The 27,809-nt window shown below is 35.0% G+C and overlaps 1 protein-coding gene across 4 annotated transcripts in view; it reads right to left on the bottom strand.

The window, feature by feature from the left end:
• LOC131074824 (uncharacterized) overlaps nt 1-27,809 on the bottom strand; it is a 168,393-nt gene that overhangs the window by 77,849 nt on the left and 62,735 nt on the right. For 3 of the 4 annotated variants that reach the window (XM_058011537.2, XM_058011534.2, XM_058011536.2), the window contains 3 exons: nt 17,388-17,508; nt 15,825-15,909; nt 15,528-15,637 (listed from right to left, as the gene is read on the bottom strand). In XM_058011537.2, the coding sequence (XP_057867520.1) occupies nt 15,528-15,637; nt 15,825-15,909; nt 17,388-17,508 (316 nt within the window). The remainder of the gene's footprint in view (nt 1-15,527; nt 15,638-15,824; nt 15,910-17,387; nt 17,509-27,809) is intronic. The other variant, XM_058011535.2, reaches the window with a different exon arrangement.

Raw genomic sequence — 27,809 nt, 5'->3', positions numbered from 1 at the left:
ACAGATCTGAGGTTGGGTGGAAAAGCCCTTGATGATGCTCTTCCTCCTCCAGACTATGTCAAGGCTTGATACAGAAGATTCAAGTTGGAAAGCTAAATGAATTGTGATATTTGAACTTTTATCTCTTCCTTTGAAATGAAAGTCATCTCTTGTTCATATTGAATAGCATGATGATAAATGTTCCAAGTTATTGTTCAATAAAAGATTAACTTCCTTTCAGATGAATCGGTTAGATTCTGATTATGTTGAACAGCAGTTAGTTAGTTACTTTTCAATTTCAGCTAAAGTAGTTAAAGTTAATTTTGAAATGCTCAAGTTTTATCTTAATATCGATAGGAATCTATTTTCTTTTAAGTATAGAATTAGTGGCATGTTACATCCTTCCCTAGTGACGCTATCTACAGTCATAATATGTCTTATGTTTCAGCATATACCACTTTAAGTTTACACCTATTAATTTGTTACCTTTTTATTGTTCTTTATAATTAGTTACTCATCTTACTTACCATACCCTAGGTCCTTCCTACCCTAGTATCTTTTATTTTAATAGCAATTGTACTTTCCTTCTTTCTTTCTCTCTTTGTTTCTATACTTCTTTCGGTGACGTATTCATGTAGGGGTATTGTTTCAACACACTCATCAACAACAAACAAACTAACATAAGTTAACATTAATAAAAGAGTGCTCGGGTGGTCAATATAACTATTCTAACAAGCAACTCCCTCAACGTAGATGCACCAATCAACACAAAATGATGTTCTCTATAGAACCACAAGACTACAATAATTCACTTCATCCATATATATAGAATCCTCACAAATCCCCAATTCCATAATAATTATATATGCCTCAAACTGGCATTAAAATATATCGAGAGTGTGCTAGGATGGAAGATCATATGCAGCAAGGTACAGATATGGAAGAAATTAACCATTTTGTGTGTCATCAAATTCCTACCAAGACCTCACAAAAAATGTATATGAAAACTTGTATTGTACAACATCTAGCAAATTGTTACCAATAAATGTAAATGGAATATTCCAAGAATCAAACTATTTTACCTTTCTAAATAGTCCTAGAGTAATTACAAAGAAACTCATTATCACGCCATTTTTTTCTACCTACTCTCTCATTATGTCATGTAGATTGTGCATCATATGCGCTACCAATACAACTCTTTGGGCAATATCTAATATCTACCTTGAGCAACCTTCATTTTACCTTGCATATGTGCCCTTGCAACAAAATAGGAAAGAGAATGCATGGTTTTATCTTTAGAAACTTGTGATGTCACTCAATCATTGTTGAACTTACGCTTTGTGGGATTAAAAACATGTTGTAACTACACATTAAAAAGATTTTGTATAGAGTCAAATATCAAGCCACAATTCAATCGGTTCTTGTTTGTGAGTCAAATCTAAGTCCTTGTTCCTTGCAGCCATCAATGATGTCATCCTTGATTTAAATACAAAATTTTGAGGCTCTTCCAAGAGGAGGGTTTCGAGTGCGTCAAACAAGGTTAGCATGAAAATTTGAATACAAGGAAAGGCAATGAGGTGGTAAGGCAAAAGAAATAGTCATCAATGTTTCTAAGGCTTGTGCTGACAAATGAAAAGGTACTTAAAGGCAATTTTTAAGTTAGGAAAGGGCATAGACCGAGATGATCTTTGATGAGCCATAAGAAGAGAAAGACATATTGGAGGGCCAAAATCACTAGAAAATGGTTCCAAAAAACTTGGGCGCACTTCTAGGGGATCCATTGTCACATTACAAGGCGAAAATCACTTAAGCCATGTAGTGCTTTCAGTTTTCAATGTCACCAATATTGGTATCCCGCAAAATTGGCCCTACAATCAAATTTGTAGTGAATAAACCATGGTAGTCAACCAATCTTTCCATTCAATATAATTATCAAGTTGTCATTTTTTCCACTAACAAACAAGGATAATCAAGTTCTTAGTAGTTTGATAGCTCCAACAAGAAACCAAAAAAGATGCAATGACAATGACATGAATCCAAAAACAAGATAAGCAAAGGGTTAGGAAAGCTCCCCCATTCACTTTTGACTTCACCAAAGGTGACAGATAATAACATCATGCCAATGAAGGAGAGCAAAAGATGAAGTTGGGCGAAAGTTCAACGTGGCAATTCTAATGAGGAATAACACCCAAAAGTGAGGAAATGAAGTGGAAAACCTACCAAACCAAGAAAGAACTATTAAGTGACAAGTCATGGTGCAATTTATAAGCAACAAGGCTACTAATAATTTTCACCAAAGGTGGCATAGGTGTTGCAAAAGAATGCCAAAGAGAAAGAAGGGAAATCACCAAGTCCAAGCACTTCCTCGAGATGGCATCTAACTTACCAAGTTCACTCTAACCCTCCCATTTTCGTATGTGTCTAGTTTAGGGGCCAAGATGGTTCTAGGATTGTCCAATGTCTGCCTTGAACACCCAAGGTGCCCAAGAGGGGCCCACACCAAACCCAACCAAAACCAGGGCAGCCAACAACCCAAGGGCCCAAAAAAACACTTGTTGATCATTTTTTAAACCACAAATTTCCTTAAAAGGCTAATTTCACCCAAAGTGAAGGCATATGACTCTTTTTGTTTAACTTCACAAATATAAGAGACCAAAACAACATTTTTTGCCTACAAGCTGTCATTGTTCATTTTTCAAGGTTGCTACATTTTTTCTTTGTGAGGGGTACAAGACAGAAAAATCTACACCAATAGGAGCAAGAGCTGCATGAAGAAGATTTATCCATCAAAGATGAATGAATTTACTAATTTTTTCAAGTTTTGAATCTCTTTTTCAAGATTTCAACTCTTATTAAAAAAATTAAGGTTTTAACATTTAAATATTATGTTCCTAAACCTTTTATACATAATATAGGGGTTATAATGCTGAAATTTTGTTATTTAAGTTGTAGGGTTGTAAATTTATAAAGTTTTTTTTTTGTTGTTGTTTTGTTGTATTCATACAGAATGGCTAGTGGTTCTAATTCAGTAGTTGCCCCACTTGCAGAGAGCTCATTTTAAATGAACATAGCACCACCTATTCGGCGAGACACAACCATGATTGAATAACTTTCAAGTGGTGGAAGTTGTGTTAACATTGTTGCAAAATGTAGAAATGAGTATAGCATCACCTATAAATGAACATAGCTTGTGCTGACATTGAACAACTTTCATAGAAATGAACATAGCATCACCTATTTGGCGAGACACAGCCATGATCGAAAAAACTTTCAAGTGGTGGAAGTTGTGTTGACATTGTTGCAAAATATAAACATGAGTATAAGGGCTCGTACAATCGAGTGAAAGCTCAATTGTGTGATACTTATGGCTTGGGAACAAAAATTTGTCAAGGACTAAATAAAAAAGATTTCTAAAGCAACAAATATTGGTGTATTAAAGAACAAGAACATGGTAAGTAATAGATCAAAGGAAAGAGTGCATCCTAGAAACCTTCTAGTGCCTTATCCCAAATGGCTGGCATACATCCTTTCATGTCATGACCACTGTCTTCCAAAGAAGAGAATTCCCCATTTCCTTCACATAAATGAGGCCCATTCAAAAAAGGCCTTCAAGAATGAGATGAAGGTTGCAAATAAGAGCATTGCTCATTCCATTTATGGCAATGGGCTTCCTTTAAACCTTGTTAGATCACCATATTGGCAGGAAATGTAGACAGCCATTGCTAATGCACGTACTAATTACAGTAGTACTAGACATAGATGCAAAACTTGCGGAAAAATCACCTAACTCACGTGCATGGCCACGAGTCACTCGCGGCAAAATTCGTCTACAAGTTTTGCATTAAGCTCACGTCCATTTCTAGGGCAAAAAACGGGAAAAATCACCCAAACTCAGCAAAAAAATTGCCGAAAGAAAACATAAAACAGGTTTTCAAAAAACTAATTTTTTTTAACGAGTTTTTCCTGCAACGTCGAAACCTTCAACACTCCAGTAAAAATATCAGATAATGTGAACACATAGAAAGAATGTTAACACAAGTAAAATAAATATTTAAATCACAATAGTTTTGTTTGCATTCCAAACAAGATGAAGACACCATCAGTTTCTTTTAAAAATAATCTATGATCAATTACATATTATTTTGCTAGGGTGATTGCTGCCTCAAATAAGATGTTAATAATACGGGCTTTATATCCTTTATAAATGCCATACTCTTCTTTTCCAATCTTATTTTCTGACATGTAATTAAGAAAAATTAAAATATTACAAATAAAGAGCACGAAATAAAAACTTTGGCACACTATTTTAGTGGCATAGCTACAGAGAAAGGGCACCAAATATGGTAATGTCACAATGAAACTGCACTATATTCTTCATTTGAAGTAATTTATATCAACAAGAAAGCAAATGTTAAGTGCAGATGAGCCTATTTTAGGCTATTTAAGTGTTTTATTTCCTCCTTGTAGCAGATAGAATTAAGGTCGTTGTAATGTAGAGTTTTATTGAAATTGTTTTATTATTATTTCAAAGTTGAACCCTAAAAGCTACCTCTAGAGAATTTATACATAAGTGTGTTGTGCACATAAATATTATTAGAATATTTAATTATATTTTAGTCACCTATATTTAGTTCCTTGTTTAATGGTCATTTAGCTTTTTAGTTAATTAGCTTTTAAGCTTTATTTAGCATTTAGCTTTTTCTTTTTAGTTAATTAGCTTTTAAGCTTTATTTAGCGTTTACCTTTTTAGTAGTTCACTTTAAACGACTTGTTCTTAATTTAGAACGTCATCCTTGTAATCTCTTTATATACGCTTGTATATTGTTGAACAGATTATGCGATTATTGAATCATTCATTCAATTTATTTTTCATGGTATCAGAGCGGGTCAATGGGATACTTTAAAGTTTCGCGAATTTTTTAATAAAAATTCATGCCCTTCTTTCTGGAATATTTTCCAGGTTTTTTTCATTGTTTTTTAATAAAAAAAAAGCGATTTTGCTTTTTTTTTAGGGTTTTTGGATTGTGGGCGAATTTCTGTGTTGGGCAGCAGTTCATGTTTTTTTTAGAGTTTTGGATATTTTCAGGCCTGCAACCTGGAGTTTTTTTTGTAGATTGAAAATTTCCCTAGGGTTTCTGCAATTTTCGACTAGGGTTTTGACCCTTCAGTTCAAGTTGAAATTTTATTCTGGTTGCAGATTCTTGGTGGGTTTTTTGAGACCTCAACTGGGTGATCGTCAGATTTTTTGGGTGCATCGTTTTCCGTGCCTCAATTTTTGAGCCGCTGGATTTGCATTCTATTTTCAGATTCTTGGTGGGTTTTTCGAGAGCTTTTTTGGGTTGGTCTCATATTTTTCTGGATGCGTCGTTTTCCGCACGTCGAATTTTGTGCCCACAAATTTGCCTTGGAATTTAAAAACATTTCACAATTTCTGCTATTTCTGTGGACGTTGGGATTTTTGCTGTTTTTTTCTAGGCACCATTTATGCTGTTTTAAGTGTGCAGAAAATTTTAATTTTTTGGTTTCTTCCAAACCTCGAAATCGTTCCAGAATTATCGTCCAGGGTTTCAGATTTTTTGTGCAGCTCCTTCTATTCTTATTTTTGAATCAAATTCTTCTGTATCATGCTTTCACTAGGTTGACCTCATTCAACTTCCATTTTCGTGATGGCATCTTTGACCAACATCATATTGGAACACAGTCAAAAGTTCAACAATTGCCACAACACCTGGCAACAGTGCATGTTCATGATATTTGAATATCGTTACCTTTATCAAATTGATTTAGGGCAGACCTCGTCTTACAGGTCCCAAGGTTTTCATGATTTTTTCCTGAAAAATTGTCTGTGGGTTTTCTGATTTTTCGCCATTAAAAATCATGGGAGGGTTTTTCTTGATTTTTCCTCAAAAATCAAGGAGTGTTGTTTTACCACGTGATGTCTAGTATTTTACCACGTGATGTTGTCTGGTGTTTCCCGCATGATGTCTAATGTTTTACCACGTGGTGTTTTGGGTCTTGCCATGCAAAGTTTCTGGGTTTTGTTCGATTTTTTCCACAAAAATCGTTTCGAAGGTTTTTACCATTTTTTTTTCCACAAAATGATTATTTGTATCTTCAGTTTTGGAGGGTTTGCCGATTTTTCCTCAAAATCATGGTTTCAGGTTTCAGTTTGGTTACCCAACGTCTGGTTGGATGGATTCTGGTATTCTTGGTCATTAACACTTTTCAGATCCAGGGAGGGTCTCCACCGCAGCAAAGTGTTATTTTCATTTGTGATCAAAAGACCTACAGTGTCTTCTGTAGGGTAGTTAGTAGATAGAATGACCATTAAGGGAAGGTATTAGAATATTTAATTATATTTTAGTCACCTATATTTAGTTCCTTGTTTAATGGTCATTTAGCTTTTAAGCTTTATTTAGCATTTAGCTTTTTCTTTTTAGTTAATTAGCTTTTAAGCTTTATTTAGCATTTAGCTTTTTCTTTTTAGTTAATTAGCTTTTAAGTTTTATTTAGCGTTTGGCTTTTTAGTAGTTCACTTCAAACGACTTGTTCTTAATTTAGAACGTCGTCCTTGTAATCTCTTTATCTAGGCTTGTATATTGTTGAATAGATTATCCGATTATTGAATCATTCATTCAATTTATTTTTCAAATATTGCCAGTCAAGTTATTGTATTTTCATGAAAGTTAATGAATGTTGGTGGAAGTCATGTTTATGCTACAAAAGGCATCTTTCAACAAAAGTGATTGTGTAACTATGATTGTATGGCTATAATTTCATTGAGTGAATTGACTATCGATTATTTTTACACTTCATATTATTTTTACACTTCATATTCGCAAAATGTCTATTTAAATTGTAGCTTTGAATTTAGTTTGATTCTTTCCTTCATGAAATCATGTGGCGTTCATCTACTTAACTATTTCATGTTGGTGTAGATCACAGTTACGAGACTCGCCTGGACTCATAGAGACTCAATGAGTCCCGCATGGTAGACTCGGCCATAGCAAGCAAACTTATGAGTTAAGAAAACAATTAAAAACATAGTTCTAAAACAAAATGAATTAAAATCATCTCCTCCACCCTAAAAAGATGTTCACTTTGTTTTCAAACACAAAGAAGAGAGAAAAAGTACTTTTTGAGCAAAAATTATAGGTCATTGGAGAGGAAACCATCACATTGGTTTAGAACAAAATAGTGATTCAAGATCATTTGAGCACATTTGTAGCAGCCCTTGATATACCCAAAAAAGCTTAAGGAAGATTTAGAAGAGACCACCACTGATTTGGACCTATCTACCTTCATTTTCGAGCAAATTTGAAGAGGTAAGCTTGTAGTTTTAAGTTCTTTTTCTTCTCTTTTTTCAAATTTCTATTGTATTCTACATTTGTTTTCTTATTTTATTTTAGTTTAATGAAAAAAAAAACCCTAGCTGTTTTTCGTATATTTTCTTAATTATTTAGCTGCAAACCCTAATTGTTCTTAGTTTTTTTCTTTCTTCTTTTATTTTAATATGATAAGAATGTGTAAATGTTTTTTTTTTCCATTTAAATCTATTGCATGTGACAGTAATAAGAAATCAAACTATTGCAGAATACAAACTTATACTATTCGATTCAATCAGATATAATTCGATGATTTATACATTGCAACATATTTGCTTTAAAGCCATTATTTCCTTTATGAAAACCACCTATGGGAATGTAACTTCCCAACTAACCAACAATGTAACTAATAATTTATTTATTAATCTAGCCTAAAACTAACCATTTATAATGTAACACACCAACATTCCCCCCCACCCCCCCTTTATTACATTAATTGGAACAATAGTGGAACATTGCAAGGGTTTTGAACCCAATCCTTCTGGAGACTTTGATGAAGCATCTTCACCAATCCTCCTCGCTCACCCAAGAAACACCAAATTGACTGCATCAATGGATCTCCTGACTGTATAACGTGCAACCATCTGCACAACATGAGAGAACATAAAAGTATTCCCACCCTCATGCACAATGAGACACATTTCCTCAGAAATTCCACATCTCCTCTGAGTGTGTCTAATGCCTCCTCTAGTGCTGCACATGAGACGCCTTTCCTCTGAAAGTCCACATCTCCTTCAAGTGTGTCTAACGCCTCCTCAAGTGCTCTAGAAACAATCCCTCCTCTACTGCACAAATCACCAAACAAACGTCTGCACATGACACACCTTTCATCTAAAAGTCAACATCTTCTCCGAGTGTGTCTAATGTCTCCTCAAGTGCTCAACAAATCATCGATCAAAATGTGAATACACCAAGTGCACCCACAAGAAATCTTGCCCCCCCTTGCTTCTTGAAGCAACACAATGCCAAGCCCCCTCTTTTCTTCAAGGACACAAATGTGAGAGGATGCTTCTCATGCAATGAATCATCCCTAAGTGAGAAGCTAGCTTGGAATGATAGATATCATCATGCCTCCATTACCTCAAACCTCCGATTCGATCCTGTTACACTTTATTTATTTGACGACTTGTGTGAGTCTTTCAAGGCCTCATTAGGTGTTGCAAAGATAGCCCCAAAAGCACAAGTATAAAATGACATGAAAGCAAAGTCCTTTTCAAGGTGTAAAATTGTACCCATTTACTATTTCTTAGTAGGAAGAGGCTACACCAAAAAACTTGATTACAGATTAATAACCTTAGAATGCAATGATACCTCAAAATGTGCAAGCAATGCTTGATATATATGTAATCATGACAATGGCAATTTCAACCAATGATGGACACATTATTCAACTTTACACACCCTTATATCCTTATCACTCTGAAGGATTTTGTTGACTTCAATTACATAGAAAATGAAGTGATAAAAACTAATCATTAATTCAATAACCTCACACAATTATCAAAAAAAGTTTTGAATCACATTATCATACCTTGTGCAAACGTGGCAACTTCCACACATAATCAAGACTAATTATATTCTGCAATGGTTTTAGTATAAACTCTTACAAAATAGCAAATACCACCAATCAAAAAATAAACCCTTTAAATCACCACTTTTACCTTTTCTTTGATCATTCGATACCTCTTTCCACACAAAGATGGAGAGTCTTCTCGTGCGGCTAGCAGAAATGCCTACTTATATAGTGCCTAATTATTGACCATGATTTCAACCCTAACATGTCGCAACACCCCAACACAAGCCTAAAGTTAATCAATCCAATCCGCAAACCCCCATTTCAAAGGTGCTCTCTCTCTTTGAGAAATATTTCTCAAACATAGAAAAGGTTTCTTACGGTCCTCCAGATCTTCCTCCACTCACAATACCAACAGAGCTGCAGATATGAGATGAAGAGCAGAGTGATGAAAATAATAATATAGCAATGACAATAATTCGAGTGTGCCGCTATTTCATCTGGCTCGAGGTATCAGTAAAGAGAACCTCGTTATATTCGATCTTCATTGTCCCAATGTTTATGCAGCTTTCACCATTCACTAGCATAGAGATTGACCAAAGAAATTAGGCAGAACAATCAACTTCCAATGCAGGGTATGTATTGTCTTCCATTCAAACGACTAGCCATTGCAGCACTTTCACATTCCCAGAGACTCTACATGCTCTAATACCATATGTGAGTAATAAGAAATCAAACTATTGCAGAAAACAAACTTATACTATTTGATTGAATCAGATATAATTTGATGATTTATACAATGCAACTACGTAACTAATAATTTATTTATTAATCTAGCCTGAAACTAACCATGTATAATGTAATACGCCAATTGCAGCCTACTATACATTTATAAACCGATCCAAGTTTTCAAGGACAATGTCCACCCGAATAATGGGGTCCTTGTTGGATACATGCCATCCTTAGGAAAGAAAAAAGGGATAATAACATGTACAGATTGCCAAGTGAAAATGCTTGAGGGGGAGTATTAATCAGTTGAAGGATAACCTTGCACACATACTGTTTCGTGATGCTAAACCATGCCCAAGAGCACAACCTGAAGTTATACATGAAGTGCAAAGTCAATAAGAGACTTTTAAAGCACAAATTAAGAAGATTCCCATTCAGCATTTTTGTTATGTTGACTATAGGAGTTTAGCCCTTTACCTTTGGGAGGTTATCACTTTCAAGTGCTTTAAGTTAAATGACCTGCATGATTAGCATGTTCATTATGTCCTTTTATCCTGTTTCAGCTGTTGAAGTAGTTAAGCACCTTTTGGATGCATTAGTTTGAAATAAAAATATACATTGGTTAGTCAAACAACATCCTCCTTTGCAAGGTGTCACCAGAGTACCCTAGTTTCTTATTCTTACTCAAGGCATGATATGTCAGGTACACTCTCGTGGAGCAGGTCATATAGTTCCCCTTGCTCAAATTCTAGGCTATTGCAATATGTGCAATTCAATTTTTGCAAATTTGTATGAAGGATCATCGATCTTGGATATTAGGACACGGTCTAGGAGATGTACCTAGTTTTCACATAGGATTATCTAGCCAAGTCCTCTTAGCTTTCTCAAGATTATTTTATGGTGATCAATGACAAAGTCATTAGTTCTTTTTTCTAGTCCGACCTTATATGTATTAGAATTTAGAACCAACTTTTATCTTCAACCTTGGTCTCTGAATTCAATCTCAATCTCTTTTCTTAGCATGGCTTCATCAATGGACCTTCCTCACAAGGTTAATTGTACTTGTATCATGTCACTTAATTTTTTCCAACTTGGCAAGGATGTGCTAGCTATGATTCAGTCCCTCTAGTTAAGAACTACCATTTTTTTAGTGGTCCAATTTCAGCTCTTAGAAATCTTTTTAACCAAGGTTACATGAGTGTGTCGGTACAAGATAGATATACAAGGTACAAGAACATACCACCTAGTGTGAACCCCAAAACTTGGGTACATGGGTGTAAAAGTGCAAAAGTGTGCAATTACAACACGTAGCCCCAAAACATATGTCTATTGCACATTCAGAAGTTAAGTTGAAGATTAAAAATTGAACCATAAGATCACTATGAACCTTAGCAACTAAGATTCATATATATATCATACTATATAAATTAGCATAGCAATGTATGCCATAGAGCCTTCTTCCATGCAACAGTACATTGAAAATCCTCCAGTGACTGCAAGTCAAAATCCCATATAAATATTATCAGTAACGACTGAAAATTCACTACAAAGGAATTAGTCAGTTGTAATGTTAATATAAGTACCATTTAAATAAATACTAGTTTTGACTTGTCTTTTCACCTTTTTCATGTTTTCAGTGATTATTTTATAGCATGTCTCAAACTAGGATAAATATACTAGGTGGCTTTATGGTGCAGATTTTGATGCATTTCAGATATTGTTGTCTCAATTTTTGAACTTTCAGAAATTGGCACAGCTGAGGACTGGTTCACATCATCTTAGGTGTGAAACGGGTAGGTGGCAAAGGCCCAAGGAGGTATGGGAAGAGAGAACTTGTTTGTTTTGCGGGTTGGGAGCAGTAGAGACTGAATGGCACTTTCTTACTAAATGCACAGTGTATGAAGATATTCGGGATCAGTATGAGATCATTTTTAAGGCTGACAACATGCATCAGTTATTTGTCGAGGACAAGATCAACCAAACGGCTAGCTTTCTAGTCAAGATTCATAGCAAGAGATTGGACATGAAAAAATATACTCAGGGGATTTAGAGTTTCTGATTTTCTTGGTCCCATAGACTGTTCAGTCTCGTGGACGTCAGTAAAATCATCCATTCATTCATTCTCTACGGAACGTTTTACAAGGTTTAAAACTCATTTTTTAATGTCAAATCATCAAAGGGTGTGTTTGTCATCTTTGTCCAAGTTTTTGTCAGCCTTTCTTTTCGTTTTCTTAGCTTTTTGTTCAAAATCGGGTTTTGAGTCCCTTCTGCAAGTTGGAACTTTTTACTCAAATTGCAAGTCAATTAACTTTGCTTGTAATCAGGTCTTATAAACCCATTTACAATCTCTGAAACACCATTATAAGTTGTGTTGCACTATTACTTGCAAATCGGGTCCAAAGACCCGAAATGTAAGTTCAAACCTATAACACTTGCAATCGGGTTTCAAAACCCCGACTGCAACTAAAGCTACTTTGATTACTTGCAAACGGGTCTTACAAACCCGATTGCAAGTATGTAGGTTTTTGTATTGCAAGTTGTGATTCATTTTTATTTGCCATTCCATTATAACTTGCAATCAGGTTTTAGAAACCTAATTGCAAGCATGTAACCCTGTCTCATTTTTTACAAGTTCCCTTTACTTGTAATCGGGCCTCCAAAACCCGATTGCAAGCCGATATTGCAAGAATATTAAATACTTTTGCACTTGTAATCAAGTCCTAGAGACCCGATTGCAAGGGGTCCCAATACATGTAAGGACAATAAGAAAAAGCGAGTGTTGTCATATGTTGATGACAGTAATGATGTAAAATGAAAAGAGTACACCGTCATATGCATAGAGAGGGTTAAAATATCATGAACCATGAAGCAAAGAACAATGGCTAAATCAAGTCCTATCTAGAATCAGGGATGACAATTCTAGTCTCACCATTGGGAATATTTTCTTTCCTTCACTAAATGTGGAGGTCAATACCATTGTAAGACAGAACTTGACAAATGAAGGAGTAATGCAGCAGAGGAATGCATTGTTACAATGCAGTATAGCAGCACTGTGGTAAAAAGCAGTGACTTTCATTGTCACAATGACCAACAAAGAATGTTAATTATCTTCAAGTTTAGTGGTTGATCTTCATGAGGTCACTGTCATTACCATTCATGGTCAAATGATGCAAGTTGATGTTCCTGGACAAATACCTTCACCGGTCTTGAATACTTAAGTGCCAGCAACATAAAGACCTCTTAGACAGAGGATGATGTAAATAGAGTCGTGTCTCGGACACTTAGATTACTTTCAATTATGCATTTGTAATTTCCCTTTGACAAATTACATGTAATGCCAAAAATTGTAATTGCAAGTAGTCACATTACTTGTATTCTTGTAACTTGTAATTACATGTAACCAAATTACAAGTTGAAAACAGTAGGACTGTAATTTGGAATAAATCATAGTTAATTATGGAATAAGTCTTAGTTAGTTGTACTTCTCCCACTTTTTACTCTTAGCCCCTCTCCTATATATGGGAGGGTGCTCTACGTAATATGAATCATTTTGGCAAGCAAGAAAACTCTACAGAAATTTACAGCAATAAAAACTGTGTTTTATACTTGTAAATTTAACTCTCAAGCAATATAAGGAGAACATTTGAGTTTTCAGACTTTGTGTTGATACTTTGTTCATATATTCAACGTGTTCTTATGTCATAGTGATATATTTTTCTAAATATACTTGAGATTCTAGTAAAGTTGTTGTAGAGAGCTTTAATCCGATTTCTTGCAGACTTTGTACTACAAATATTGAGGGTTAAATTAGCATAGTTGAGTGTTCATAAAAAAAAAAAGCTACAAGACTCTGTGCTTGTAACTGATTTGTTCATTACAGTTTAGAAGTGCATTATATTGACAAACTTTGAGTTGTTGTATGTTGCACGTTGTTACCATAATAATCATTTTGGAAGGTTGAGAGGACAATAGAAGAGTGAAGACTTTGAGCTTTTATTTCTATTTTCCCATCCCGGGGAAGAAACAGAAGACTATGCTTTTATGAAAACTTCGCTACCTATTGTATAAGCATTTTTGTAATTGTTGAAATTTTGTAAAAGTTTTTGTATTTGTTACTATAAGTCTTATGTTTATTTTCTGAAATAAGAGAAAAGAATATCATCTTTTTGAAAAGAAGAAAAGGATGTTGTTTCACCGAAGATTAAATTAGTGTTAACAAGTTATTATTAGTTTGTAGTAGTTAGAAGAATTAGGAAAGGGAGAGCCTTCCCTTAGAATTAGGAGAGTTTTTAATTCACACGTTGTGCCCAAAACCCTAATTGTGCACGCCTTCCCAGGTGTACAAAATTTTCAACCAACAGATACAACCACAATTTGGTCAGCTACAAACATCCTTGTTCCTAACACTCCTACTTGCACTTTAGAGACTCATTGGCCACCTTTGGTCATTCATGCAGATATAATTTATTTCCTAAGCAGGCGGACTTCTAAGACTTAGAGATCAATGGGAGAACTAGATATATATAGAAATATCAACCAGCCGTAATACTTTATAACTAAAATAATAAATCTTTAAATTAAATAATAAATGACAAAAAAAATGCAACAAAATAAATATTAAAATAAAGGAAAATATACACATACAAATATAAAACTATAAATAAATTTAAAATTTAAAACAAAATAATATACAAATTATAAAAACCAAATTAAAGTATTTATTAGTAGTTTAAATTTATAATAAAAGATTAAGTTACCATAGAATTTGGTCATTAATAAATTTTAATTAAAAGTGGAAAAGTGGAAAAAGCAATCGTGTTCCAATGGAACAGTGACAAAGCACAGCAGCAAGACAACTCAGCAGTTTTAATGGCATGGTGGCACAGCAAGGCAGCAATGGCATAGCTCAATGTCTTCAAACACAAATTCAACCTTTGATAGCAACTTTGCACACACAGCAAACACCAGAAAAATGCAGCAAAGGGAAAGCTGCATAAACAGCAACAAAATGTAACAAAGAAAATGCACTAAACTTCGAACAAAGGCCAAAGATATGGTTTACTTGCAATAGATCTTCACAGAAAACCCAATAGAAACAATAATTAATGTTTGTGCAAAGTAGTGGCAGTCACATTTTTAAAAACACAAAGGACAAACCCTAACAAATGCCCATCTTTTCTATTTTAATTAAAAGTGAAAATCCAAGCAATTTTTTAAGGGTTTTGGGGGTTTTACTTTTTAAGTAAAATAAAGGTTCACAATTTTGGGGGGGGGCAATTTTTGATGAAATTTTTACCTTTTTACTAAGTTCGGCGAATTTTAATTTTTACAATACAATAAAATTCAGCAAACTCTAATATATATATCAAAGAGTAGTTTTAAGAAATTCCAAATTCAGATCTTGTCTGTGTCATATATGACACACTTTAGAAGCCATCCCCTAACAACCATCAAGTCCAAACCACATGGAACAGAGAAAAATTCAATATCACTTAGTCCACAGCTTACAAATGATCACACATCAATGACTAGCGGTGGCAAAGAAAGTGACTGAGATATGAATATATGGCATTTTATTATTCCTGCTGCCATGCTACCAAATAGGTGCAGCAGGTCACTCCATTTGTTATGAATAAAATTATAAATAGAACATAGCATACATCAATGAACATATGATAATAGTCAAGAATATCCCAACTATAGGGTTTACTGTATAATGATGATATTATATTCAATTGATGAAACTGCTTTGGCTAACATTCCTAACTACACAAAAGTTGAAATATGAACATTCCTAAGCATAGACGTCTCCCAGAATCAATAAGTACAACTACTTAAGTATAGAATGTAAACATAGAATAAACCATCTATACCAATCAAAATATAAATGTACATTTGTCAACAAAACAAATTAAGATTACCTTCAAATCTTCAACAGCCTGCAGAAGTGACTCTCTTGGGAAAGCATATGCTTGTGCAAATATTGTACCACTAAAAACCACCAAGCCAACAACCTCTTCGCTGCTGCCAACTTTAACAATTGAGGTACAAAAAAATTAAGACACCTTTACATGACAAAAAATAGTGAACAGTAATATCAGCAACAAAAGGCTTACCTAATGTCTCATGCAGGAAAAAGAACCAGTACACTATTAATTATTTGAAAATAGAAATACTTCAACAAAAAAATACAAAATAATAGATATAAAGTGTCTAACCGTGCATGGATTTCACATCCGCAAAGGGCAAAAGAAAGTTTATTTCATGAGGACCCCCTGGAATTGACACTTTATCCTCATTGATCTGTGAGACATGCAACCTTGTTATGAAGAGATAAGTTGTAAGGTTAATTTTGTATCCAACAAATAAAATAGCTCATAAAGCTTTAAATGCATACAACACTAAAATATTTAGAAGTTTTGATGCAAGAAAGGGTGAATTCTTTTCTGCCTGATCCTTCATTGATTCCAGTTTTTCGAACTGTTTCCTCCATGATTTGTCAAATTCTAATTTTTCAAATACATGACCAGGGAAATGTCGCGTTTCATATATATAAGAGAACAAAAAGATAAGTCTACTTAGTGCATCACACATCACAAGTAAGTATTTTTGGACATTAAAGCAAGAAGCTATATGCCTGGTTGTTTATTACATTTGGCTCGGCATCTAAATCTAGATGAAGGAAAACCTAAAAGTTAACAGAGAAAGTACAAATGTCACAGCAATTTGAAAATCTCAGACCAATGACATGCATAGCTTCATCTGATTTCAATTTTTTTTGAGTTGATTCCTGCATCATTTTATAACAAAATTTACACCAAAATGAATGATGCAGCAGCAATGGGGATTGAGAACTTCGAACATATCAACAGTTAGTTAGCAGGACAAAAGGCTCCTATACAGAGATGCATGGCATCACTGCACTGATATGAATTATAAAAGGCCAAGGCAATCTAAAGATAGCGAAATCTACCGTGAAGCATCAGACTCTCAGTGACAAGTACCCAGAAAACAGTGGCATTAGCAGGGAATGGCATTAGCAGGGGACAAATAGCACTTTTTCAAATCAGTCGAGTCTGGGTAGAGAGCATTTTGGTTGTTACATGTCATAACCTGTACATATGCATGATCACGAATAAAGATGTACTGGATAAAATGAATGATTATACAATATGTAACGTACAGCTAATCTCTGTTTTACATTTTTCCATAAATGAGAGTTATGGTAAGATTAGGTGAAGATGGATGCAACCAACGACAACCCTAAAATGTTAACCTACCATGTTCTCCTATGCACATACTTGGATTAATAAAATTTCAGCTTTCCACACATTTTTCATTTAAAATATTATGTGAGTCATGTCTGATTACACTGGAGATTTTACAAATTGCATAGATGATTAATCTGTTATGCTAATTTTGATGTATGATTCTTCCTATCCTCGGTAGAATAGTATGTTTGGGCAGATGCAATGGATGTGATGTTTTGTATTCAAATTGTTTTAGTAAAATAAAGTACATACAGTACAGGCCCAATTGCATTTCATCTTTATTACATCAATGTGAAGCAGAATCAAAGGTAGAGTCTCATATTCTAATCTTGACAGATTAGAAGAACTCTCTTGTTTGCCACTGATTCACATAATTGTCATTAAGCTTTCAAATAATGTTAGGTAGCTGTAGATTGTTATTATACACAGCTTCTTGAAATTTTTTCATATCAAAATATTTAAAAAGCATAAATGAGCTAAAACTGGAACCATGCTCAAAAGAATATTCACCAAATTTCCATCAAGGGAAGCCTTAGCAGATTTTAACTGTTCAGCCAGCAATGCAATTGCTTTGAGAAGAACTTTCTTCATGTGATTTGTCTTTTGCATATCCTCCTGCAACAATGGCAACCTGTCACAATGTTTTACACAAATGAAATCCACTATGAGATAAGACAAGAACCAGTATGATAATCCAATCCTTACAAAGAAACCCCTGCTACAGTGTCAAATCTGCAGTCAAAACTAAATTACTCCTTGTTTAACTTATTCTGTTCAAAGCACAGTGCATCTTAGAAAAATAAAAGTGTTTTGAAAGCAAGGACAATCACCTACAATTAGTAATATTGAACCAAAGGATATAACATATGTTTCTTAAACCTTATGAGACAAACCAAAGCACGAACAAGTATGCAACAGCTTTTGCTAAAATTTACAAGCATTTTCTACCAAGTTACCATAACATGTGTAGAAGATTCATTATTAAGTATTTAGTCCAAAAATATAGTTTTAATAATCTTGATTCTGGGGTATACTAATGAAACTGATCTTGATTCTTGATCCAAAAAATTGCTTAATGCCCTATGAACAAACGCTATGTTGGGAAAATATGCCGCTTGGGTTCTTATCAACCATTAGTTCTTTTTGAACAGTCCCATAGAGTGTTTTCTTTTCCAAATTTAATGTGGGAACATTTCATGAAGAAACATTTTTATTTCTCATACCTGTATTAAGTTTGGTACTGTGTCACCAATGCATGAAGAAGGGATAGTTATTCTGACTTGGTGCTACACTCCTAGAACAAGGACAATTCAAGAAGATAAGAGTGATGTGTAGAGGTATCTGACAACCCACCATTGTCCAAAACATAATTTTCTTCAATATTTCTCTTTTGCAAACATACAGATTTTAATTGGATGTATAATTAAAAAACAAGAGTTATGAACTCTAAACATTTATATCTCATATGGACCGATGAAAATTGCTTAGTGACTACTCTCCTGGTATACACTTAAGGGTTCAACATCTCAAAATACATTCTTTAGGAATCATCTATTGTGGCTGTATTGGAAACCACCTCTCTCAAATTGGGTTCAGAATATATTGAACTGCAACATCACTACTTAAATAATATGCTCTTTAACATTCTTTGCTTATGCTTGACTCTTTCGCATCTTGCTTCCAATTCATATCAAATCCAAAGGTACCAAACACACTTCAAGTGTTATCCTAAGATACATTGTTTGGAGGGTAAAAGTTTGCTCAAAATGCTTGTATGTATTGTTTGAAACATCTTCAGTGTTATAAGCAGCAACCTACAGAATGATAATTTCCACTGCTGTGCAGCATTTTTTTAGTACTCCACCATCAGTATCCACCGCATTCCTTCTTGTAATAGTGCTTCTGTATATTTCAGTAACCTCCCAATTCTTTCTTTCATCGGCAGCAATCCTATCTATAATCATGCCAGCTTAATTGCATTTTTCTTTTCTTTCCCTGCCTCTCAAAATCAATTGCACTTCTGCTTGCTGACAATAAAATTGCCTAACTATATGTATGAATCGTACACTTCTGTCTTTTCATTGCCTGACAGTTACAATTTGATTTGGTGATCCTAATTCTCCATTCCAAAGGTCAAATCAAATATGTCTATTTATGAATCAGAAAATAGACTGTCAAAGAGAAGCTTACACAAAGTACTAGACTTAAACCATATATACAAGACCCACCTACAAAGATGTTATTCACAGTAAACTTAAGGCACCTCAAACAAAAAACAAAAAAACCTTCTACAAATCAACATATTTTATGAATCGTACACTTCTGTCTTTTCATTGCCTGACAGTTACAATTTGATTTGGTGATCCTAATTCTCCATTCCAAAGGTCAAATCAAATATGTCTATTTATGAATCGGAAAATAGACTGTCAAAGAGAAGCTTACACAAAGTACTAGACATAAACCATATATACAAGACCCACCTACAAAGATGTTGTTATTCACAGTAAATTTAAGGCACCTCAAACAAAACAAAAAACCTTCTACAAATCAACATATTTATAGGACAAGAAATAACCCACCCTCTCTCATGTTCCAACACAACATAATTATGATATTAAGATAAAGGACCCAATAAAATCAGCAGAAATAGGTATTACATAAAGATCCTAAATTAACCATGTTGAAAAAAACTTCTAGAATATACAGATCACCTTTTTCTCACAACTAGACCAACTATTATATTGTTGACTGGCAGCTTCATCAAGGTTTGGCTATCACTGAAGGTGCACCCGTCTAGCATATGCTTCATTTATGCAATTTCAGAACTTATATTACATCTCTATCTTAGGACTTGTAAACATAAGCCAAGTAAAAGAACCATTGATAAGACCTCAACCTTAACAATCTCAAATAAATAACCCTACAAAATGAGAGACCAATAACATTCTTGCCCACATTTTAGGAAAACAAAAGAATTGAGGCCTCACATTATGATTACACAAAATGCAATTAAATAACAATATAATCTGAGATAAAAACACGTCCCTGTTATATTTTCATCATATTGTGTGCAGTCTACCACTTAAGAAGCTCACACAATAGACACCAGTAGGATAAATACATTCAAAGAGCACCAGTTAAAAACATATTTCACTTGGAAAATGGCACAGACTGCAATCGGGAAAAAAATATCCTACTAAAAGAAAATCTAATAGAAGCCCACCTTAACCAAAATGATACCGATTTGTCTCTTATCAGCTAAATCTTAAAACGAACATGGAAATACATAATCAGGTAAGCAAATTAAATTAAAGATAAAATCAGCATTTAAAACATGGAACTCAAAACATTTTTTAACTTTCTCATCTCTAAAGATTGAACAATAAATATTTCATTTGCAACAACGTGTCTTCTATCACTTCATTACAACAAGATTGTTATATAGAGGTGCCGCTCATGATTGTGGGTACACATTTTTTATTCACTCAACAGGAAACACAAAACGTTTCTAATCCTATTCCAAATATCTCTAGTTCCATATTAACAGGGTTCTCCATCTCCAATCCTGCCATAAAAGCCCTAGAAACTTCATTTGCAGTCTGAAAAAATGGTAATCTTGAGCTAAAGCCTTGCAGATTGTGATGTACCCAATTCAAATGCTAAATCTCTAGAACCAAACAACTTGAGAAAGCTCCTTGTAATATCTTTATAAACATAACAATGTATAAGCTGAACCAGATTGTAATTGTGATGAATGAAATAATCAATAGATTTAAGATTACAAGAGCTATCAAGAAACAAATATATGATGAACGAAGGAAGCCTCTTGATAAGTATGGCCTTTACGGATACCAATTTGTAGTAAGCAATCAGACATACGTAGCACTCCAAGTTTTCTTCTTTGGAAGGCGTTATATATGGGAGATCATATGTGTATCAAAAGATAACAATTAAAGTTACGACAATGATATTTATTGATCAGGAGAAGCAAGAAACAATTCATTATGTGTGTGCTACCATAACCATAGGCATAGTGTGTTATATTCGGTGGTCATGATTCAAGCATGATTCCCCTGAGGTTTCCGTAGTAACCATTACGCAGCTGGAGTTCATTACTTGCATCAATGTGTGAAGATAGTTGTTTCTGTTTACAAAGAATGAATTTATACAATCAATATAAGGACCAAACCAGCCAATTCGGCATTATATTAATCCGGCAACTGCATTGTTGATAGAAAGATATATCCCCTCTTTGCTATTCGATGCGTAGTCCAACACGACATATCTATGGAGCAACATAATTACAAGCAATGGACCTATGAACTAAGACAAGCATATGAGAGAAGATGACGTTGAGCCGGTATCTCTGCACATTGACGAAGTACATTAATGGCATGAAAGACTCTAAAGCAAAGGATACTTATAAAGTTCATAGACACCAAGCATCGTGTTCCATAGGTGTCACTAAACCATGGAAGACAAAACAACGTTGAATAACATGGAGTGATCGATTTACAAAAGGAAATGTGGAACAACGATAAAGGAGATACTGTTATAATCGAGCAATGATCAAAATACAATGCAGCAGTCTCCTAATACTTATCAAATGGTCATCGATTCATAATAGCAAACATATAGATTAGAAGGATTTATGGACCAATCAAGCATGTGACGCTAATCCCACATCACGGCAATGAACGATGCTATGAAGATTAGGAGCCATATGTCGACTTACATATTGGAGGAGGTTGTTATCAATAATAGTTGATAAAGTAATGGCTGTGTATCATCAATTATATAAATAAGAATAAAGAATAGATTTGAGAAGACATGAATCATCTCAACACTATCGGCAATTACTATGATGAAGATTCTCATGATAAAGAGTGCAATGTCTTGGTGTAGCAATTATAGAAGACTAATTATTAATTCAGATTAAGTCTATATGCAGCGGTTGAGGAATGGTGCGCTTAAGCATAATAAGAAGATGTGATCAAGTCAATAATGAAGGCATCGATACTGAAAGGTCATAGGACATCACCCTTGGTAATGTAAATTCTTATCCTAAGCACATTGTATAAAAGGATACTCAATTCCATTTCTAAAGGGATCATCATAGAACTTTATAGCTTACTTTATAACCCTAACACCCTCCAATGACATCAAATTATATCATCGGCAAATCAGACATCTTCATTTATTATTTCATCCCCTTGTGGATTGACACTTATTGAGCAAACAGTCTTTGGCTTTTGGACACATATTTACAAACATTGCATTTCAGACACAGCGCCTTGGAATGGCTATAATTCACAAGACAAATCAGGCAAGCAATCATTTCTAAAGATCATATATAATTGCCACATAATCGTATATAACAGGTAAGCATTCATATATAGATCAAAGGTCTCCTAAGACGGATACAAAGTAAAATTGCATACTTGGACAGTCATAATCAGAAACAACAAATTGTCATAATCACTCTAAGCGATTAAGAAGAGAATATATATCATATTAATATTGGTATATCAGAAAGGGCTACAAGCAGTTGAGGGGTATCTTACAGCATAGACAACACAGTCAAATCAGAAATAGCGGAGTAAACTCCAGCATTACAGATTAGAGATCATTCTTGCACAATTATCAGTGAACATATTAGACACAGCAGAGATAATCTTAACATTGATTAGCATCATCTATCATTATTTTAAGAGATTTTGTGGAATGAAGTCTATTGCAAGTGATCTCTGTGAGTTAATTGTCCCTATTTCCAAAGTTTTAACATGAGGGGACATTACACAGATATCTACGTGAATGGGCTAATCTGCTCCTATAGTCATTTGATAAAACTCCATATCATCCAAACATTCCAAGTGCTTTGCTCTTTATTCCTACACCACTCAAGTGAAAACGGACTTCAATGAAGGCAGTTTTGTGCTAAAATGATAAGTTTGCCCGATTGTCATGTCTCAGGAATCATGATAAGCTTCAACTTCCTATATAATTGATTTAAAACAATGCATCAAACAGTGCCAGAAAACAATTGCCTCCACCTAGATGCCTCCCATTCAATGTTGCCTGTAATGGCAATCCATGATGAACTCTAGCTTCTAAAATAGTCAGTTATGTTGAAAATATTGTCATTGATGTCAAAGGTGTTCTGTAGAGATTATTGGCATGGTTGTCATTGATGTCATGGGAGCAAAGTAGTTGTCACTGATGCCAAAGGTGTATGGATAAGACTATTATAATTGATGTCAAAGTGATTCATTATTGTATGGACAAGATCCATCATTAATGTCAAGTAACTACAATAGCAAAGGATAAAGAAAAACATTGACTGAACACTGGATTAAACAGATAACTTGAAGAGGTTTTGGTAAGAGCAGTAACCTCATTGGAAGTTTCAGATACATGATAAAGCAGTGAACTCACAAGAAAGCGACTACACTTGATTAGACAACAATTTACATCATATAAAGGACATCAAACATGAATCAGCTCTTACCAACTTAAAAAAAACTATGAACCACTATTATATGAACAGAAATAATGTATCAACTGTTGCAGACTAAAAGACTAATGTGAAATCAGTTTTGAATATGGTATTATCAAGTAGTATTGTTAGTGCAGGCGAACCATCAAGTGTAAAGACAACGAATGAATTAAAGAGTAATTATCGCCCAGAATGAAGACAGCTTGTACAGATGTTGTGTATAACATTATATAATACTTTCAAGCACTCAGAGGTGAATCATTGACAGTTCAAGCTCCAGGAACTCAAACTCGAGGATATGATTGATGGCTAGATTCATCTCATAGAAGGAGAAAGATTGGTGCAGCAATACACGGTAAAACAAATACAGTGATCAGACATTGATGATGATAGACATGACCTATATCAGGGAAGCTTCTGGAACAACGATTATGCACATGGAGAGCATTGACAGTGATACAGAAAGCAATTCATATTGAAAGCAAAGAATAATAAATAAAGAAAGTCAACAATCATGGTTCGAAGAAAATAACAGTCATTATGCAGCAATACACTTTGAACAGAAAGCACATGTATGCAGCGGTTGTATGCGGAAATTCATTATTGATATGCAGTGATTTAACAAGGTCCATACACAGAAAAGTGATATCTATATATGACTCATGCAGCGGCTGTAATGCAAAGTTGACTTCATTTGAAAGAGTGCAATTTGAGCAACAATGATCTGAATTTACATTGCCGACTTCTGTGAGAATTAAACAAAGAACTCGTATCCAGACGACTTTCTCAGACAATACATCCTTTGTCTGTCATTGATAGAAATATCCGTGAAAGAATATTTTTTCTTGGGATATAATAATTAATGGAGTAGGGATATAAGAACTTATGAATTCGTAAGGCAGCGATTCTAATAGAGCAGCATTGTCGACTTCAAGATATCAAGAGACCAAAGCGATGGTCGACTTCAATCAACCAAAGACAAGTAGCGACGTCTCAAAGGATGCAGCGATAATGTTCATAACGATGATTTAGGAAGTGTGAATTACGTTGCCACGCCACAAGAAAGAATGACACGTCAATTAAGAAAAGCAGCTGACTTCAAAAAGAACGGAGACCATTTTGTTATGGCATCGAGTTTATTGAGAAATTAATGCATATGGTCGACTTTATGAAACAGCCGACTCCTTTGTAAATGATTAATAAATAGCAGTGATTAATGAATTTAATCAAGGCAACGATTCTGGTAATACAAGGGCAGCGCTTGAATTAACGGCAATGACTATGGAGCAATCAAACATTTTAATGCTCGAAAATCAAGAAAACGTGATTAGAATGCAGCCATTCATTCACAAGTTACACAAACCAATTCCTTTATCTGAGAAGAAATTAAGATACTGAAGAAGATTATGGATGACAATTCATAAGCAAACATGTTAAAAATATATATCAAACGGGAGCAATAAACGTTGGTCATAAAAAAAGATATCGGGAGGAAGATCGAATGAGTTTGTGTTGGTGTAATTATTTATTCATGTTGGATATTATTACACCTTACTTAAGTTTACTTAGGATAATGCATTTCATAGTAGTTTGGGTATGAGACAACTTGGGTGTTTGTCCCACTTTGGGATAGTGTGTGTAGGAGAATTTCCACCTTTTGTGGTCTTCTTGTTACATTCCACCTTCGGTGGGTGATCCAACTCATGTGGAATATTATATTCTTTCTCCTACCTACCACACCTATTTTCTACCTATCCTTGTTTCTTATTGAGCCACGTGTCATGTTTGTGTGCTCACATATCCATATAGCCTTGCCTATATAAGCAAGATCATATTCACTGTAACAACAACTATTGATCTATTAATCATTTATCTATTGATGAGAATACGGTTTATTCTTGTCCTATATTTTGTCTCTCTATTTTGTACTTTTCATTGAGCTCTTGATCTTGGCAAAATCTCACATGGTATCAAAGCCATTAGAGCGTCATTGATTCGTCTTTGAGAGACATTATTGTGGCGTCAAGAGGCAGATTTGAGGAGCAGCATCTTTTGAAGGCATCCTAGACCAGATCTGACCTCGCCATTGCGTCCGGGTGGCCATTTCCATGAATTTTGACTATAAATTCGCCTATATTGGGTGAAAGTCAAATTTGGGACTTGGAGGAAAAATTTAGCCAATTTGACTATATGGTACGGATTGTTTTGAAAAAAAATTATTTTTCTACAAAAATACTTTAAATCTTTTTTTTATATTTCATAGTTTTTAAATATTACAAAAGTTCTTCAAAAAAAAAAAAATCAAATCAAAAAAATTGTTAGTGTTTTTACAGGGGTTTACACCCCCCCCACGATCCGTACTCGTACTTCGCATTTGGCAGGGTCTACAAGTTCTGGTCGGCCGACCTTCCTCCGCTGCTGACCGTTTCTCCGGTCTACCTTTTTCTGTCACCGGCTCCATTTCCGACCACCGCCCGTGGCCCCATCGCCGACCCTGCCGACAACCTGCACCTGCCAGCGACCCTGCTGCTGCCGGCAACTTGTCTCCGATGACCGCCATCCCGGCGACTGCCATCCGTCGGCCCGGAATTTCCGTCGACCGCCGCGTCTTTTCTTGCCCATCCACGCGGACCCCACGGACCACGCCACGCTGTCACCTCCGGGGCGCCACCAAAGCACACAGTCAACATACGGATCTTGCCACACTGTTTGCCTAGTCAACATGACACGTGGCATCCACGTCACTGTACGAAATTCCACGTCAACAGACCATACGGACACATCAACATTTTCTACAAATCCTGTTGTGACACGTCATCTATTCGTACAGTACGAACGCCACATCAGCATGGAGTGAAGTTTTATGCGACAGCCATACGACTGTCAAATTTAATCGTGCAGTTTGCTGACGTCACCATTTTTTGAAAATTTATCAGCCCCCTCCCGTTGAGCTTTTCAATTTTGCAGTTCAACTTTGGAAGGCCATATCTTGCTCATTTTTGCTCCTTTTTTGGTGCAATTTTTTTTTAAATGGGCTAATTTTTCGTGTACTTTCACGTGGTGGCATTGTTTTCTGATTTTGATGAATATGTTTTTCAGAAATCTCTGTTTTTGGTGACTGTACTTGTCCAATCCCTGTTTCTGGAACTTCCGAGACTCCGTTTGGGCTCATACGAACTCCTTTTCCGGTGCCGTTTTTTTTTAAAGTGCATAATTTTTCCTCTACTTTCATAATATGCTATCAATTTGTAGTGATTTTGGGTAGAAATTGTACTTTCAGCATATGGTCTTTTTTGGCTAATTTGGCACTTGTATTGCATAGATCTATCTTGTTGCTCTTTTGCATTGTAGTTCTCAGCCTATTGGGGCAATTGTAAAACAAAATCAGAAGTCCACCTTGCCATTCTTTGCAAGTGGCCTATTGTACACGCACTACATATAAAGTGTCAAAATCATCATTTGGGGGGGGGTACTTTGATTGAGTGAATTTGGGGGGGTGTCTCTTGTGCTTTTGTGCTCGTGTTCTTTCCATTTTGCTGCTATGGGTTCTCTTAAGTTTCCTCTCTTAACTTCTCATAATTATGCTACTTGGAAAATTGATGCATGGAGTAAACTTATGGAAAAAGGACTAACTCATTATATTGATAGAACTATTGTTGCTCTCGCTGATCCTAAAGCTGATCTTGTTGCTCACTTGGATTGGCTCACTAAGAATATCATGGCAATTGGTACCTTAAGAAAGTATGTATCAAAGGATCTCATCTTTCATATTGAGAAATGTACTCTAATCAAGTATGCTTGGCAAAAGTTTCAAGACTTGTATGGTCAAGTTGATGAAATTAGGGGATATCAAATTGATAGTGATCTCACCATGTTAGATCCCAAGAACTTTGATACTATACAACATTATGTCACTAAGGTAAAAGAGTTGAGGGCACAACTCAAGGATTGTGGCATTGATAAGAAGGATACTCAATTGATCTTCAATTTGATGGGCAAGCTTCCACAAGAATATGCAGCATTTGTTTCTAGTTTCCAAACCCATAGGATGACAATGGGTTCAAGCTACACAATGCCTACATTTGATGCTTTCGCCGAAATGTTGATGATGGAACAAACTAAGTTGATAAGCATGGGCATTCTTAAGACTTCTAAGTCTCAAGCATTAGTGGCAACTCAAGGGAACAAAGGAAATCAAGGAAAAGAAACTCAAACAAGAAGAAATGGCAATCAAAGCCTAAGGACAAAGCACCACCTTCTCCACAACAAGGAGATTCATCCTCTTCCAAGAGGGACAATTCACCAAAAAGGGAGAGACCTACTTATGCCTATTGTAAAAAGGTTGGTCATAAGGAGCGTCGTTGTCATTCTAAGAAGATTGATGAGCTCTCACATATCCTCAAAAAGCACAACATTGATTTGCCTAATGCCTACAA

Source organism: Cryptomeria japonica, chromosome 6 (assembly GCF_030272615.1).
Source record: "Cryptomeria japonica chromosome 6, Sugi_1.0, whole genome shotgun sequence".
Lineage (NCBI taxonomy): Eukaryota > Viridiplantae > Streptophyta > Pinopsida > Cupressales > Cupressaceae > Cryptomeria > Cryptomeria japonica.
This window is presented reverse-complemented; position numbering and strand designations above follow the sequence as displayed.